The sequence below is a fragment of the Somniosus microcephalus genome, chromosome 18 (genome assembly GCF_052327205.1).
Source record: "Somniosus microcephalus isolate GS21.2 chromosome 18, FLI_Smic_1.0, whole genome shotgun sequence".
Classification (NCBI taxonomy): Eukaryota; Metazoa; Chordata; class Chondrichthyes; order Squaliformes; family Somniosidae; genus Somniosus; species Somniosus microcephalus.
In genome coordinates this window covers 67,622,030-67,638,353 of record NC_141004.1, presented here as the reverse complement: position 1 = coordinate 67,638,353, position 16,324 = coordinate 67,622,030, and the positions used below count along the sequence as shown (strand labels likewise).

At 43.9% G+C, this 16,324-nt stretch overlaps 1 protein-coding gene and 1 long non-coding RNA gene across 3 annotated transcripts in view; one reads left to right on the top strand and one right to left on the bottom strand.

The window, feature by feature from the left end:
• Positions 1-2,242: 2,242 nt before the first annotated feature.
• LOC147105343 (uncharacterized) lies at positions 2,243-3,658 on the bottom strand. Its single transcript, XR_015081739.1, has 2 exons — positions 3,453-3,658; positions 2,243-3,315 (listed from the first exon to the last, which is right to left on the bottom strand). It is a non-coding gene; the product is annotated as an uncharacterized LOC147105343 (long non-coding RNA).
• A 66-nt stretch (positions 3,659-3,724) lies between these two features.
• LOC147105342 (AT-rich interactive domain-containing protein 2-like) overlaps positions 3,725-16,324 on the top strand; it is a 273,552-nt gene continuing 260,952 nt past the window's right edge. For both annotated transcript variants that reach the window (XM_086011614.1, XM_086011613.1), the window contains exons 1-2: positions 3,725-4,027; positions 4,805-4,898. In XM_086011614.1, the coding sequence (XP_085867740.1) occupies positions 3,942-4,027; positions 4,805-4,898 (180 nt within the window). In that variant the 5' untranslated portion in view covers positions 3,725-3,941. The remainder of the gene's footprint in view (positions 4,028-4,804; positions 4,899-16,324) is intronic.

Below are 16,324 nucleotides of genomic sequence, written 5' to 3'. Positions count from 1 at the left end.
ACGGCACCTCTGACAGTCCTCATTTTAATTTGCAGTATATATTGTTTTACAACAGGTATTTGCTGACTCCTTCATAACAAGAGTGCAGCAGAATTGGTGTACTGTACACTGTAAATACTACCTCCAGCCAGAAAGATTTTTGGCTTTAAAGGTTCTAGAGGATTACTTTTATTTAAATCATCTTTTAAAGGTCTTAATCAAGCACTGGGATCATAATATGTGCTTGTTGACTTATGGGCTCCTGTTGAGCCTTCGTCCACCTGTGATTTGTGAGAACATTTTTTATTGGATTTTGGCAGTTATTGTTTTCACCAGCAGTGAGTTTGATGCATTCATCATAGTTGACCCCAGTATTTGCTATTTTTCTTGATTACAGTCTAATCGTTCATATCTGCTTTCAAAGGTAAATTCATCTTCACACAACACACAAACCTCTTCCCCCCCCCCCCCCCCCCCCAATTTTAATGCTTCTGGCAAGGAACAGCAACGCGAGTACAAATGTGCAGAGGAGCCTCAATTGCTACATTTTGAGGACTTGGCAATGCCCAAGAATTCAGGGCATTTATTTCCTTCATTCCAGAATGGTTCCTTGATCAAAACTGCATTTATTGTATTTGTTGGTAAATCCAATGAGTTTCTCGTAGTCTACAGTAGATCGCACCCTCTGTTTGAATAAAACCCATAACACGGGCGTGGGGTTGGGGACTTCATAGATAGGAACATGGGAATTACTAAACAAAAGAACAAGGTGCATCTAGTTTGCCTTCTACCATCCTAGTAGTTGCATAACAATGGTGATCGAGTTGTTGACTAATTATAGCAATCAATCTCTATTGATTAGCCTACAATAGACCCAGAGATGGTGTGCGGAAACCCCAGTGGTAGAGAGCTTTGGAAATCATAGGTCCAAAGTCACCTGTTCCTCCCAAGCATGCTACACTTACCATATGTAATGTTTCAAATTACTCATATATACACCTGTATCCCAAAATATTATTTTCAACATGACATTAGTATTAAATTCAGATATTTAACAAGTAGCCACATGGAACAATAATTACACATTTGTGAAGCATTACCTGTTAATTAAGAGTCACTTTTCCGCCATGTGTGGAGCAATGTTTTCTTTTGCCTTGCTCTTTGGGATCTTTATCAAGTTGTTTTAAAATATAAATTCTACTATTATGATGCAGAGTTAACATTGGTCTACTCGTATTGAAACCAGTACAATTAGCAAAGAGATGTGACAGTGGGAATACAACTGATCTGAAGCATCAAAGAATTTACTCCAATGTTGATGGATGCAAACTGTACTACACCCTTGCCCACAGGGACTTTGTGTGCAAAAAGTGTTCCACTCATCTGCTCTGACATCCCTCCCCAAGCTTACTACATAAAAAAAATTACCCAGTATTCTCATTCTTCTGAATTACATATTCTCTGTGCACCTCTCTTCCCCTTCTATAACTTTGTTTTTTTTTTTTTTAATTAGCCTATATATTCATAACCTAAGCTTAAAAAATTCCAGTTAAATCCATATGATTGCATTACCAGGTCACAACTCTTCTTGGGTTATTATGCCTTTGCAGATCTTTCACTTTCTCACGGTCACATTACTCATAACCTGTGACCTTTCACCGCGTTTTACCTGGATTCATATCCATGAATACCAACATTCCCAATCCCACCACTGACCAAATCGGATTACGCATTATCCCAGCAGCAGCCAATTTACCCATAAACAGCAAGGAGATGAATGACCACTTAATCTGATTTGGTCATGTTGATTAAGGGATGAATGTTTCCTAGGACAACTCTGAACATAATAAAAGTGCCAAGGTACTGGTTTAACATCTCATCTGAAAAAACGCTGCTGAATTCCTTATTCTATTCTAAATAATTTGACGAAATTGTTATTTTCAGCTACATAAATGCAACAGCTCTGATTGAGTGTGCGTCTTACATCTTAAAAAAAAAAATTCCTTCCACTGTGTGGGAATCAGGATTTCGAGAATGTAAACAAGGAAGTTATAAAACGGTGTGCCTGCGCTGCCTCTTCAACGTTAAGCAGCGCACAGACACTTTATCATTGTCGATCCAAACAAAACAAAGATGACATTCCAGTTGAGTGCCAGAATAGGCAAGTGGCCAATATCATCCTGATACACAGGATGTCGAATTTATCCAAAAGCGGTTAAGTTGAACAATAGCAACGGCAAGAAATCAGGGTATGGTTCTCAAGCGATGTTGTTCCTTTAACTTACGTAGAACAGAATTTAATACTACAGTTCTATATATTGTGCAGAGAACTCACAGAAATAATAGCAAGGCTCCAAATACACAAACCACCGGGACATATGATAAATTTAACAATTGTGTCAAACCCCGTTAAAAGCAGTTCCTCAGCACAACTGGCTCTTATATAGGCACAATAAATAAAAACAGAAATATACACACTCGTTAAATACAACCCAGCATATATAAGTTTATAGCCGCTGAAAGATGTCAGGTACTACATTTAAAGGGCTGGAGCGGACATTAACAGATGTAAAAGTATACAGTGTTTGCAAATAAACAACACAACTAACTGCAAATTAACAGCACTTTATCCGGTTATAAATGATTAGCCAAATATCCCTGTAAACCCAACTCCAGTAGGTGCCAACTGCGCTATTCTACCTGTACATTCAGGGAGACGGCAGGAGCCTGACTTCCAACGGCAAAATTTGCGATTTACCAACTGCTCGGTGCGGACTATTTAGCAGCAAAAACTCAACCTGTCCTGAGTGAAATAATTAGCTCCTGTAGCACAGCCCAACACTGCACATCCCAGCGCGTCGCCATCTTGCGGCTTTGACGGAAACCAACGGGTTGTGCGCGTTGCATGCCGGTGCTTGTAGTTCGTCGCGTCGGTCCGTTTCTTTCTGTCAGTTGGAGATGCAGAGGTCGCGAGAACTACAACGCTGACGGATGCCCGCGCAGCTCCGCTATCGCTCGGCGCTCCTTTAGCCTCGCCTCCGCGGCACACAAACTACACCTCCCGCCCACCCGCGCGCATTCCGGCGCCTGCGCTTTGACTTTTAACGGCGCCTCTGGCGGCGAGAGAATCAGGGATGGCTGGCGCGGCGCACCCTGGGAGCCGTAGTCTTCCCGCGTCGGCTTGGCTCCGTCCCCCAACGTCCGACTGCGGGGCTGCGGACTCCAACTCCCAGCCAGCCTCGGGGCAGGTAGGCCGGCATGGCGGCGGGCTGTTTTGCGGAATTGCAAGACCCCCCCCTCTGGCGGGTAATTGCTCGGCAGCTCGGTTTTCATTGTCTGTGAGGGAAGACAGAGAGAGAGTAGAAAAAAATTTGAAAAAAAATTAAAATTCGATTCGTTTTTTTTTTCTCGAAAAAAAATATATTTATAAATTTAACAAAAAAAAACACTGGAGCCGATGGAGAGAAACGAACCGAACTCCTGCCAAAACCCCCGGCCCTTTGAGAGAAAAAAAGCAGGCGAGAGACGGTGATGAGGAGATTAAAATCTCACCTCCCCCCTCACAGGCTGCCAGGATTGTTATAGGAGAGAGAGCGGCGGAAAAACCCTCCCCGCTCACCCCAGCCGCACCGAGCCTGCCCGCCTCTCCTCCCCGCCTCCCGGCGCTCCGGCTCGCCGTGCCATTACCGGGCTCTCATCTCGGCCAAGCCTTTTTTTCCGCTCTTCCTCCTCCCTCCCTCCCCAGTCTCTGCTTTCATTCCCCGTCGTGGCCGGCGATGGCTCCGGCTCCGGCGCCCGACTCTCCGGAGATGAGAAAGAAGAAACTGTAAAATATATATAGATATATAATAATCCTACAAAATAAGGATTGATTTATCTCCGGGGTTCTGTCGCTCTGACCTTTTGTTGTTTTTATTATTTATTTGGGGAGTATTTTGTGTGTGTGTGTGAGAGGGATTATTATGGCTAAAACTCCGAGTAAAAGCGGCGGTTTGAGGACTGGCAGGAGTTTCCTGGATGAGCTGCGGCACTTTCACAGGAGTAAAGGGTAAAAAGAAATATATTCACCAGAAAATAAATACAACTTTTAATCAGTGGGGGTTGGGAGGGGGGGACATGAATTAACCGTTTGAAAATAATACAAGGGGAGGGATGAGGTGTGTGGTGTTTTTATTCAGCGGCCTTCAAAGGCTTTCTCTTGTCACTCGGTGTCAGAACAGCCACCAAAGGCGACAGGGAATGAGAATTATTTTATTGTAAAGGTTGAAATATGTTCACTTAAACTTTTTTTAAATAGCGAGGGGAGTTGAGCAGCGAGGCTTGAGCATTAGCTGCCGTTCTCGCCGCCTTTCACCACCATGTGCCAGCAGTAATTATTGGCAAGGAAGTATTTTTCTTTAATTTTCATTTCCACACTTTTAAAAAAGAAATCATTCGAATTGCAATTTTAAAATCCTGTTGCCCAGCGTGTGGAGTTGCTGTTATTGTCAGGTTGAAGGGGGGGGGGCTTCTCCATCGCTGTCTGTGTACTTTGCTTTTTTACATTTTTTTTTACCTGTTTCACCTTTTAATTCAGAGCTATTGGGGATTTTTTTTTAGATAACTGGATTTGACCCCAGAATCTGACTAGCTTTGAGACTGCATCATTCAGTATTTACAACAAACAATAAAACATTTTTATATTCCCATGTTTTATAACTCATTCTTGTTACAAACTTTGAGTGGGACATACGTGTTTTTACGTGCTAGTTCCCTTTTTAAGAATTACTAAAAAAAATTACCTTTAAAAATTGTGTGTAGCTGAGACTATTTTTAATGTTTTTAGGACATCTTTTAGAAAGATCCCAATAATCGGAGGGAGAGAGTTGGATTTGAGTGCTTTATACAGCAAAGTCACTTCACTCGGGGGATTCGCCAAGGTAATATATTTATGCAATAATAAAAATACTAGATAATGATTCCGTTTCAAATTAAAAAGTCTATATTTGATGCTCCAGCAATTGAAAGGTATTCTTGTTCCTTAACAGAACTCGTGTGTACGTTTTGTTTACTACTGGCATTGACTTGTATTTGTTTTAAAGAAAATAAAATATTGGTTGGTGTGAGTTTTAATATTTTTTACAAATTGTTGACAGAAATTAGAGTCAGGACCCCTCGGGTCTCTGACACAAACCTGTATGTGGCTGGAGATGGGGATTCGCATTTTTTAACTGAACATTTTCTGCTTACCAAACTTTTAGATTCCCCAATAATAATTTTTTATATATACTTGGTAAAGTGAATGGAAAATAAATCTTAATTTTCAATAGTTATTTTTAAAGGCTGACTTCCAATTTGGTTTCCGTGAACTGGACGTATACTGTTCATGAGATATATTATATATATATTTATTTTAAAACATATTAAAATGAAGATTGTTAAACGTTACCTTAAGAAACATTGGGCCTTTTTAGAAGAAGATTCATAGGATTATTTGAAAGATTATCGGTTTTTGCGAAATGAACCGGCTTGTGTGAGCCCTTTAAGGCCTGCCCCGTCTCCCAGTCGGAGCGAGTGAATGAAACTGAAAATTAGCGACTGTGTAACATCAATAATGCGAGCAAGAGGGAGAGCAGTGCAGCGAGCATTCGTGAGAGTCTGCAATCCAACCGTCTGCTGCAGTTAAACTATACTCTTTTAAAGGGAATAGATCGCGTGTATTTGTTTAATAAAAATTGAGTTGTTAGGCTTCATGCCTAGCTAGGCCTTGTGGAGGCCTCAATCAACATAAATTGAAATAAGAATCTACAAAAGGCATTTCGGACTTTTGAAAGGGATTTTCTTTGCACTTTAGAGTTTGGTTAACAATTTTTGCAGACCATATGTTTAATATTGAGATCATTAAAAGTTGAATAGCCAAGTGTTGCACTCTCACATATATTCGTTAGAAAAATACCACTCGTTAAAATGCACAGAAAGGTTCCCTGATACAATTTCTTTCCCCACATACACTGGCATAGGGATGTCATAAAATTAATTTATTTGGTACAGTAATTGCCATAAAGCTGCATGACCCATCCCCAAATTCTTTTATAAAACTTGGGGGGCGGGGGAAGAAAGAGAAATTTAGATTTTTTTTTAAGCTGGGAGTGGGTAACTTGGCATTCGCTTGAACAAACTCCAATCACTTATTTTAGCCTGCTGCAATTTTTTTTCCTGCATTGTTTGCAGTGGTATCTGCATGTTGTGCGGAAGACTATAGCAGAGTTTCCGTGGATGAGGTGATTTTATTACCTTTTTGAAGGGAAGAGAAAAATTTGCTGTGATATAGAACGCAGAGTTCATGGAGGGTTATAGGGCTGGAGGAGATTAGAGATATGGAGGGATTTGAACACAAGGGTAATAATTTTAAATTCGAGGCGTTGGTGGACCAGGAACCTATGTAGGTCAGCGAGCACAGGGGTGACGCGTGAACGGGACTTGATGCCAGTCAGGATACGGGCAGCAGAGTTTAGGATGAGCTCAAGTTTATGGAGGATAGAAGAGAGCATTGAAATAGTCGAGTCTAGAGGTAACGGACAACAACTTGCATTTATATAGCGCCTTTAACATAGTAAAACGCCCTAAGGCACTTCAGAGGAGTGCAAGCAACCTAAGATGATATTGGGGCAGATGAAAAAGGGTAGGCTTTAAGGAGCGTCTTAAAGGAGGAAAGAGAGGCGGAGAGATTTAGGAAGGGAATTCTGGAACTTAGCGCCTCGGCAGCTGAAGGCACAGCTGCCAAACAAAAGTATGGATGAGGGTTTCAGCAGCAGATGGGTTGAAGCAGAGGTGGAGACGGGCAGCGGTACGAGGTGGAGGTAGGCAGCCTTTGTGATGAAGAGGATGTGGGGTTGGAAGCTCAACTCGGGTCAAATAGGACGCCAAGGTTGTGAACAATTTGGTTCAGCCTGCGACAGTGGCCAGGGAGGGAGATGGAATCGGTGGTGAAGGAACAGTTTGTGGCGGGGGGCTGAAGACAATGGCTTTGGTCTTCCCAATATGTAATTGGAGGAAATTTTGGCTCATCCAGGACTGGATGTTGGACAAACAGGCTGACAATACAAGCCGGTCGAGGGAAGTAGTGGTGAGGTAGAGCTGGGTGTCATCAACCTGCCGTTATGTCTTGGGATAATATTGCCGAGGGGCATGATATAGATGAGAAATAGAAACTTAGAAGCATAGAAGATAGGAGCAGGAGTAGGCCATTCGGCCCCTCAAGCCTGCTCCGCCATTCGTTGAGATCCTGGCTGATCATCCAAACTCAGTACCTGTCCCTGCTTTCTCCCTATATCCCTTGATCCCTTTAGCCTTAAGAAATATATCTAACTCCTTCTTGAATAGATTTAATGAATTGGCCTCAACTGCCTTCTGTGGTAGAGAATTCCATAGGTTCACCACTCTCTGGGTGAAGAAATTCCTCCTCATCTCTGTCCTAAATGGCTTACCCCTTATCCTTCGACTGTGACCCCTGGTTCTGGACTCCCCGACCATCGGGAACATCCTTCCTGCATCTAGTCTGTCTAGAATTTTATAAGATTCAATGAGATCCCCTCTCATTCTGCTAAACTCCAGCGACTATAAGCCCAATCGACCCAATCTCTCCTCATACGTCATTCCTGCCATCCCAGGTATCAGCCTGGTGAATCTTCGCTGCACTCCCTCCATGGCAAGAACATCCTTCCTCAGATAAGGCGACCAAAACTGCACACAATACTCAAGGTGTGGTCTCACCAAGGCCCTGTACAACTGCAGCAAGACATCCTTGTTCCTGTATTCGAACCCTCTCGCTAAATACCATTTGCCTTCTTAACCACCTGCTGCACCTGCATGCTTACCTTCAGCGACTGGTGCACAAGGACACCCAGGTCTCGTTGCACTTCCCCTTCTCCCAATCTATTGCCGTTCAGATAATAATCTGCCTTCCTGTTTTTGCCACCAAAGTGGATAACCTCGCATTTATCCACATTATACTGCATCTGCCATGCATCTGCCCAATCACCCAACCTGTCCAAATCATACTGGAGTTTCTCGGCATCCTCCTCACAGCACAGACGCCCACCCAGCTTTGTGTCGTCTGCAAACTTGGAGATATTACATCTAGTTCCCTCGTCTAGATCATTAATATATATTGTGAATAGCTGGGGTCCTAGGACCGATCCCTGCGGTACCCCACCAGTCACTGCCTGCCACTCGGAAAAAGACCCGTTTATTCCAACTCTTTGCTTCCTGTCTGCCAACCAGTTCTCTATCCAAGTCAGTACCTTGCCCCCAATCCCATGTGCCTTAACTTTGCACGCTAATCTCTTATGCGGGACCTTATCGAAAGCCTTCTGAAAGTCCAAATACGCCACATCCACTGGTTCTCCCTTATCTATTCTACCAGTTACATCCTCAAAAAATTCCAGTAGATTAGTCAAGCACGATTTACCTTTTGTAAATCCATGTTGACTTTGTCCGATCCTGTCACTGTTTTCCAAGTGCTCTGCTATTACATGTTTTATAATGGACTCTAGCATTTTCCCCACTACCGATGTCAGGCTTACCGACCTATAATTCCCCGTCTTCTCTCGACCATCTTTTTTGAATAGTGGGGTAACATTAGCTACCCTCCAATCCATGGGAACTGTTCCAGAATCTGTAGAATTTTGGAAGATGACCAGCAATGCATCTATTATTTCTAGGGCCACTTCCTTAAGTACGCTAGGATGTAGATTATCAGGCCCTGGGGATTTATCGGCTTTCAATAGGAAGGGGCTAAGGATAGATTCTTGGGGGACTCCAGAGGTAGTAATGCCAAGCACCTTAACTATATCAGTGGGTCAAAGCAGATGTATTGCGATTAACTTATTCAGATTAAATAAATAGGCCCTGTATTTTCCCAAGTACGGTAACTAAGGAAGTCCTATTCATCTTTTTTTTGGGATTATATAACTTGGTAATTTAGTTAGGTATATATGCGTTGATGCAGCGTTCAAAAAAAAAAACTTGATCTTGTATGTCCTATTTCCTTAGGCCAAACCATTGACTAATAACTTGAATACGATTTGAAGGCATGAACTTGTGCTACCATCTGGAGCCATGTATTAAGACAATGAACGAGGTAGCTCAATTGGCCACCCCACGTATACTACTTGTTGGTGTTCTGGAGGCTTTTTTCCTCTCCTAGAAATTTCCTCCTTTTATCCTGTGGGAACCTCTTTCGGCCATTTTTTGATACATTTATAATTTTGATGTTCCCCATGGCAGATACATAACTGAAAATGTTGAGTTTGCTACAAATTTTTGTGGTGAGAACACAGAATTGGTGAAAGTTGTTCATATTTTTATTGGTATGAGGGTAGGGAGGACTTGGGGCCAGGACTGGGTATAAGCGAATGTGTTAACGGTATTACAGTGGGGCCCTATTGGGTTGGATATCATCAATTTGTTTTGCAATTTAACAGAAACAATGCCCTTTCATGGGCAGTATTCCAATTCCCTTTGCTCACATTCCCAACTTAAATTTCTGATTGCACATAGCAACCTTCCAAGCTCACACTTACAACATCTGTACATTTGAGAGCATTAAAAAAAAATTATTCTCCCTTCCCCATCTCTCCTGAAAGTGCTGAGTGGCTCTGCATTGTGGTTCCTTGGGCAATGGCAGCCCTCGGGTAATTTGCCCAAGTAGCTATTCTTCATGGGCCTAGGTTGAGACTGTGGGAGGATTGGAACTGAATTTGATTCTCTCCTAACATGATGCCTGCACAGGCATACTTGTCAGCATGGATAGTTATGCGGCAATCCGGTGTGGGAACCCTGATTGATTTTTGTTCCTTATCCCATCCTAGGGCCATTGTGGCCCACTGTTGTGTTCCCACTATTGTCCTAGCTGATGTCAGCTAAGCCATCACAAAACAGAGACTGAGTGTGGTCTATAAGGCTCACTATCTTCCCCCCGGCCCCACCAGGCAGTGAATTTACCAGTCAAGCCACTGGGCAGGGCAACTTCAGATTTATTTACCAGTTGTTTGAGGAGGTGATATTCTGGGTGGATAGTTCCAAGCCCTGTGGCGTTGTGTACCTAGACTTCCATAAAGCCACAGTTCTGCACAAAACACTACTCGATTAGCTCAGTGCAGTGGGGATTCAAGTGACTTCTCCTCCTCTGTGATTTCAACCTCCATCTCAACACATCTGAGTTCACTGCCCCCTATCCTCCCTTACTCTCTCCCTCCATATAAACTCCTCTACCCATACTCATGAGCACACCCCCCCCCCCCCAACGACCTTGCCATCTCACATGGCCTAGCTAGTCCCATCGTGTCAATCACAGATAAGGCCATCTCTGATCACTTGATTGTATCACTCTCCACTCGCATCCCCCTTCCCCCCACCCAACTCCATTTCCTTCAGTGTCTGCCCCTGGAAATCTATCTCCCCCAAGTCACTTACAACTGCACTTTCAAATTCATTTCTGCAGCTACTGATCTGATCAATCACACCCTCACCTCCAGCTTTGATGCCCTAGTCCCCATTCAAATCATTACTCTCTCACCCTGGTCGTTCCCCCGGTACGGCTCTCATCTCCGCTCCCTTCAGCCCAAGGGACGCAGACTTGAATGTTTATGGCGGACAACTGGTTTAGTCATGCATCGCCAGATCTGACGGGACCACTATTGGGTCCTGCTCTCCTCGGCCAAAACTGCTCACTATTCCAGGATCATCCTGGAATGCAAAGATAACCCCCAGCTTCTCCTCTCCACTACAAACTGTCATCTTAAGCCCCTCTCCTCTGCCTCCTCCACCCTCGCCTCCAACAATTGCAGGGAGCTTATGGTCTTTTTTTGTCACTAAGATTGAGACCATCCGTTCAACTGCCTCTGCCGTTTCCCTCCCTTCACCTAGCCCACAGGGCCAAACTTCCCCATAGGTTCCTCCGTACCCTAGCCCTGAACTCTCATCTTTCTCTCCTATCTCCCCATATGCCCTCTCCAAGCTCACCTTATCCATGAGACCTACCTCCTGCTCCCTCAACCCTATTCCCACTAAACTGCTGACCACCCAACTTCCCTTCCTGTCCCCCATGTTAGCTGATATTGTTAACGGTTGCCTCTCCTTGGGTACTGTTTCCCCCCCCCCCCCTTCAAATCTGCCGTCATCACCCCTCTCCTCAAAAAATCCACACTTGACCCCTCTGTCCTTGCAAACTACCGCCCCATCTCCATAGTGTTTGAACGGCTGTTGGCTCCCAAATTTGTGCCCATCTTTACCGCAACTCCATGTTTGAACCTCTCCGATCAGGTTTCTGCCTCTCCACAGAAACAGCCCTTCTCAAAGTTACAAATGACATCCTATGTAAATGACTGTGGTAAACTATCCCTCATCGTCCTTCTCGGCCTTTGACACGGTTAACCACACCATCCTCCTTCCATGCCTCTCCTCTGTCGTCTAGCTGGATGGGACTGCACTTACCTGGTTCCATTTTTATCTATCCAGTCATAGCCAGAGAATGGCTTCTGTTACCGCTCCCACACATAACTCTGGCGTCCCCCAAGGATCTATCCTTTACCCGCTCCTATATGCAGCCCCTCTGCGACATCATCCGAAAACACGTCGGGTTCTACATGTACGCTGACGACACCCAGCTCTATCTCGCCACCACACCTCTCGACCCATTGTTTTTGGTCCCCGCAACAAACTCCGTTCCCTAGCCACCGACTACATCCCTCTCCCTGGAAACTGTCTGAGGTTGAACCAGACCATTCGCAACCTTGATGTCGTATTTGACCCTGAGATGAACTTCTGACCACATGGCTGTTCCATCTCCAAGACCACCTACTTCCAACTCTAACGTCTCCCGAATCCGCCCCTACCTCCGCTCATCTGCTGCTGAAACCCTCATCGATTCCTTTGTTATCTGTAGACTTGACTATTCCAACACTCTCCAGGCTGGCCTCCCATCTGCCACTCTCCATAAGCTTGAGCTCATCCAAAACTCTGCTGCCCGAATCCTAGGGATCAAGGGATATGGGGAAAAGGCAGGGACAGGGTACTGAGTTTGGATGATTAGCCATGATCTCATTGAATGGCGGAGCAGGCTCGAGGGGCCGAATGGCCTACTCCTATCTTCTATATGTTTCTAACTTGCACCAAGTCCCATTCACCCATCGCGCTGTGCTCGCTGACCTACATTGGCTCCCGGTCCAGCAACCCCATAATTTTAAAATTCTCATCCTTGTTTTCAAATCCCTCCTTAGCCTCAACAACAGCAACTTGTATATAAGCCTCACCCCTCCCTATCTGTAACCTCCTCCAGCTATACAACCCTCCGATATCTCTGCGCTCTGGCCTCTTGCGCATCCCCAATTTTAATCGCTGCACCATTGGCAGCCGTGCCTTCAGCTGCCTAGGCCCCATGCTCTGGAATTCCCTCCCTAAACCCCTCTGCTTCTCTACACCTCGCTCCCACCTCTTTGACCAAACTTTTGGTTATGTGGCTTGGTATTAAATGTTTTTTTAATGCTCCTGTGAAGCACCTTGTGATGTTTTACTACGTTAAAGGCACTATATAAATGCGAGTAGTTGTTGAATGGATGAGAAATTGAGGAAGGGTAGAAAACAGATACCAGTTACAGGAGTTTTTTCCAGGGGAAGGGGAAGTCCTGAATGGGGTGTCCCAGGGATTGGTATTGCAGTTGCTACTGTTTCTAATTTATATTAATGATTTAGATTCAGAAACTGAATGAAAATTGGTTAAATTTGAAGATGATACCAAACTAGGAGAAGCAGCTCAAGAAATACAAATGAGTTGGACAAAATGTGTAAGTGGGCAGAACAATGACAGATGACAATTAATATGGACAAGTATAAAATACTGTACAGAGGAAGAAAGTGGAGCAACACTCATACTCCATAAACAGTGTTCATACAGCTAAGGATGACGCTGAAAAAGATCTTGGGATCCTAGTAGACTCGACGCACAACCTGTCCAACTGCTGCAGAGCAGCAATCAACAAATCAACAAGTAAAATACTGAAATATATACCCAAAGCAGTGGAGCCTAGTCAAGCTCGAACTACATAGTGCTCTGCTGGCACCACATCTTGAATACTGTCCAGTTCTGGTCACCAACCTCTGGAGAAAGTTTAAAGTACACACAAGGCTATTTTCTAGCGTTAGATGTGTGAGGAAAGATTGGAGAAACTTGAGCTTTCCAGCCTCAAAAGTAAGTGACTGAGCGGTAACCTTACTGAGGTACTTAAGATGGTAACAATAAGGAAGAGGTAGATTTGGAATATTATTTCAAGATAAATTGAGAGCTGGGCAATGGGACACCTGTTCAAACTAGTTAAAGGCAAATTTAGAACTGATGTCAGGAAGTTCATCTTTACACAAGTAGTGATAACACCTGGAATAGACTTCCAGGTACAGCAGTGGAGGCAAAAACCCTGGAATTATTAAAGGAACAGTTGGGTACTGCATTGGGATGACTGTACAATCTTTCTGGATGAACTAGAATGGGTCGAATAGCCTTCCTCCGCTAACTCTTGTGATCTTGTAATGCCTCATTTAATGTGAGTGAATTACAAGGGTATACCTTAGTTCAAGAGTGCAGAAGATGCAGAGAAATGTGAAAGAGGAGCTTGAGAGGGAAGGGACCTCACTGAATGTTATACATAAGGTAAACCCAAAATATTACTTCCAAGAAAGTATGGCAAGAGAACATATAAATTTAAATTAATGAGAAGTAAATTCAAATCGATATTAGGATGAACTTATTTATTCAAAGAGGGATAAATGTTTGAAATTTGTGGAGGCACAAACATTAAGGACACTCAAAATCCAGCAGGATTCTAGGCTGGAGACTGAGTGTTAGAGGGATGAGCTTCACTGGGCAATTTGGCTGTTTATCATCTTTGACATGCGTTTATGCAGTTGCTAGCAATCTCCTGTGGGACGTCTCACAATAAGTCAGAGAGTACATCCTTTATAAGGACAGCAGCATACCACGTGTGATGTATTATTCTGCTAAAATGTGTCTGTGTCTTCGTATGTCCCTGTAATGTTGCAGTGTGTTATTGTGGCTTTCTGGATAAATTAGAGGCTAATTGTTCTTGGCTAGATCCTCGGGTCAATTAGAGGTCAGACTGGCTTTATATTTATTATACTTTTTAAAAATGATTTCTGAAGTCGGGTATTTTCTGTTGGTATATTGTCAATTATTTTTTCTCTATTTTTATTTTGGGCGCGACAAATTTGCAAGTGATCCCTCCAGTGTGACAAACTCATCTCAACTTTTTTTTTTATATAGTGGGTAAATCATGGTCAGTAAAACATGGCGAAAGGTGGAAAAAGGCAGTGGGGTGCGTATGAAGCATGGGGCTGCAGTAGAGTTCGAGTGGGCAGGTGTCTGTTGTTTGGGGTTGGGCGATGCTGGAGTAGAGTGTGTTTAATTTTATAGGGTTAGGTGGCAGGAGGTGTAGGAGCCAGCAGCAGGTTAAGGAAAAGCAAGAGCAAGTTTGGAATTTGAGAAATATTGCACTTTTTTGGTGCCTCTTATTTTGATGCAAGGAGTCTTGCAAATAAGGTGGATGAACTGAAGTTGTTGTTGAACACATGGGAGTACGATATTGTTGCTATCACGGAGACATGGTTGAGGGAGGGTCAGGACTGGCAGCTCAATATTCCGGGGTATAGAATCTTCAGGTGAGACAGAGGGGGGTGTAAAAGGGGAGGGGGTGTTGCAATATTAATTAAGGAGTCAATTACTGCTGTAAGGAGGGATGATATATTAGCGGGTTCCTCTAATGAGGCCATATGGGTAGAACTTAAAAACAAAAAGGGGGCAAGCACTTTGCTGGGAGTGTACTATAGGCCCCCAAACAGTCAGGGGGAGATAGAGGAACAGATATGTAGGCAAATCTCAGAAAAGTGCGAAAATAATAGGGTAATAATAGTGGGGGATTTCAACTTCCCCAATATAAATTGGGACAGTCAGAGTGTGAAAGGCTTAGAGGGTGCAGAATTCTTAAAGTGCATCCAGGAGAGCTTTTTGAGCCAACATGTAGAAAGTCCTACAAGAGAGGGGGCGGTACTGGACCTAATTCTGGGGAATGTAGCCGGGCAAGTGGTGGAAGTGTCAGTAGGGGAGCATTTTGGCGACAGTGACCATAATTCGGTGAGATTTAAGGTGGTCATGGAAAAAGACAAAGACGGCCCGGAAATAAGGGTTCTAAATTGGGGGAAGGCCGATTTTAATATGATAAGGCAGGATCTGGCCAAAGTGGACTGGGAGCAGCTGCTTATAGGAAAATCCACATCAAAACAGTGGGAGACTTTCAGAAGGGAAATTGAGAGAGTACAACGCCAACATGTTCCTGTAAAGGTCAAGGGTGGGACCAACAAGCAAAGGGAACCTTGGATGACAAGGGATATACAAAAATGCATTAGAAATAAAAGGGGGGCTTTTGGCAGTTACTAAAGACGGAGGAAGCCCTAGAGGAGTATAAAAAGTGCAGGGGCATACTTAAAAAAGAAATTAGGAGGGCGAGGAGGGGCCATGAAATAACACTGGCGAGCAAAATAAAGGAAAATCCTAAGATGTTTTATAAGTATATTAAGGGCAAGAGGATAACCAGGGAAAGGGTAGGGCCCATTAGGGACCAAAGTGGCAATCTGTGTGTAGAGCCAGAGGATGTAGGCGGGGTTTTAAATGAATTTTTTGCATCTGTGTTCACTATGGAGAAAGACGATGCAGACATAGAAATCGGGCAAGGGGACTGTGACATACTTGAACATATTAGCATCGAGAGGGAGGAGGTGCTAGTGGTTTTAGCAGGCCAAAAAGTGGATAAATCCCCAGGCCCGGACGAGATGTATCCCAGGCTGCTGTGGGAGGCAAAGGAGGAGATTGCAGGGGCTCTGACACTAATTTTCAGAACCTCTCTGGCCACAGGGGATGTACCAGAGGACTGGAGAACAGCTAACGTAGTACCATTATTCAAGAAGGGTAGCAGGGATAAACCAGGGAATTACAGGCCAGTGAGTCTAACATCTGTGGTGGGGAAATTATTGGAAAAAATTCTGAGGGACAAAATTAATCTCCACTTGGAGAGGCAAGGATTAATCGGGGATAGTCAGCATGGCTTTGTCAAGGGTAAATCATGTCTGACAAATCTGATCGAATTTTTCGAGGGGGTGACTAGCGGGGTGGATGAGGGAAATGCTGTGGATGTGGTTTACATGGACTTCAGTAAAGCTTTTGACAAAGTCCCGCATAGGAGACTGGTTAAGAAGGTAAGAGCCCATGGGATCCAGGGTGCCTTGGCGCGTTGGATCCTAA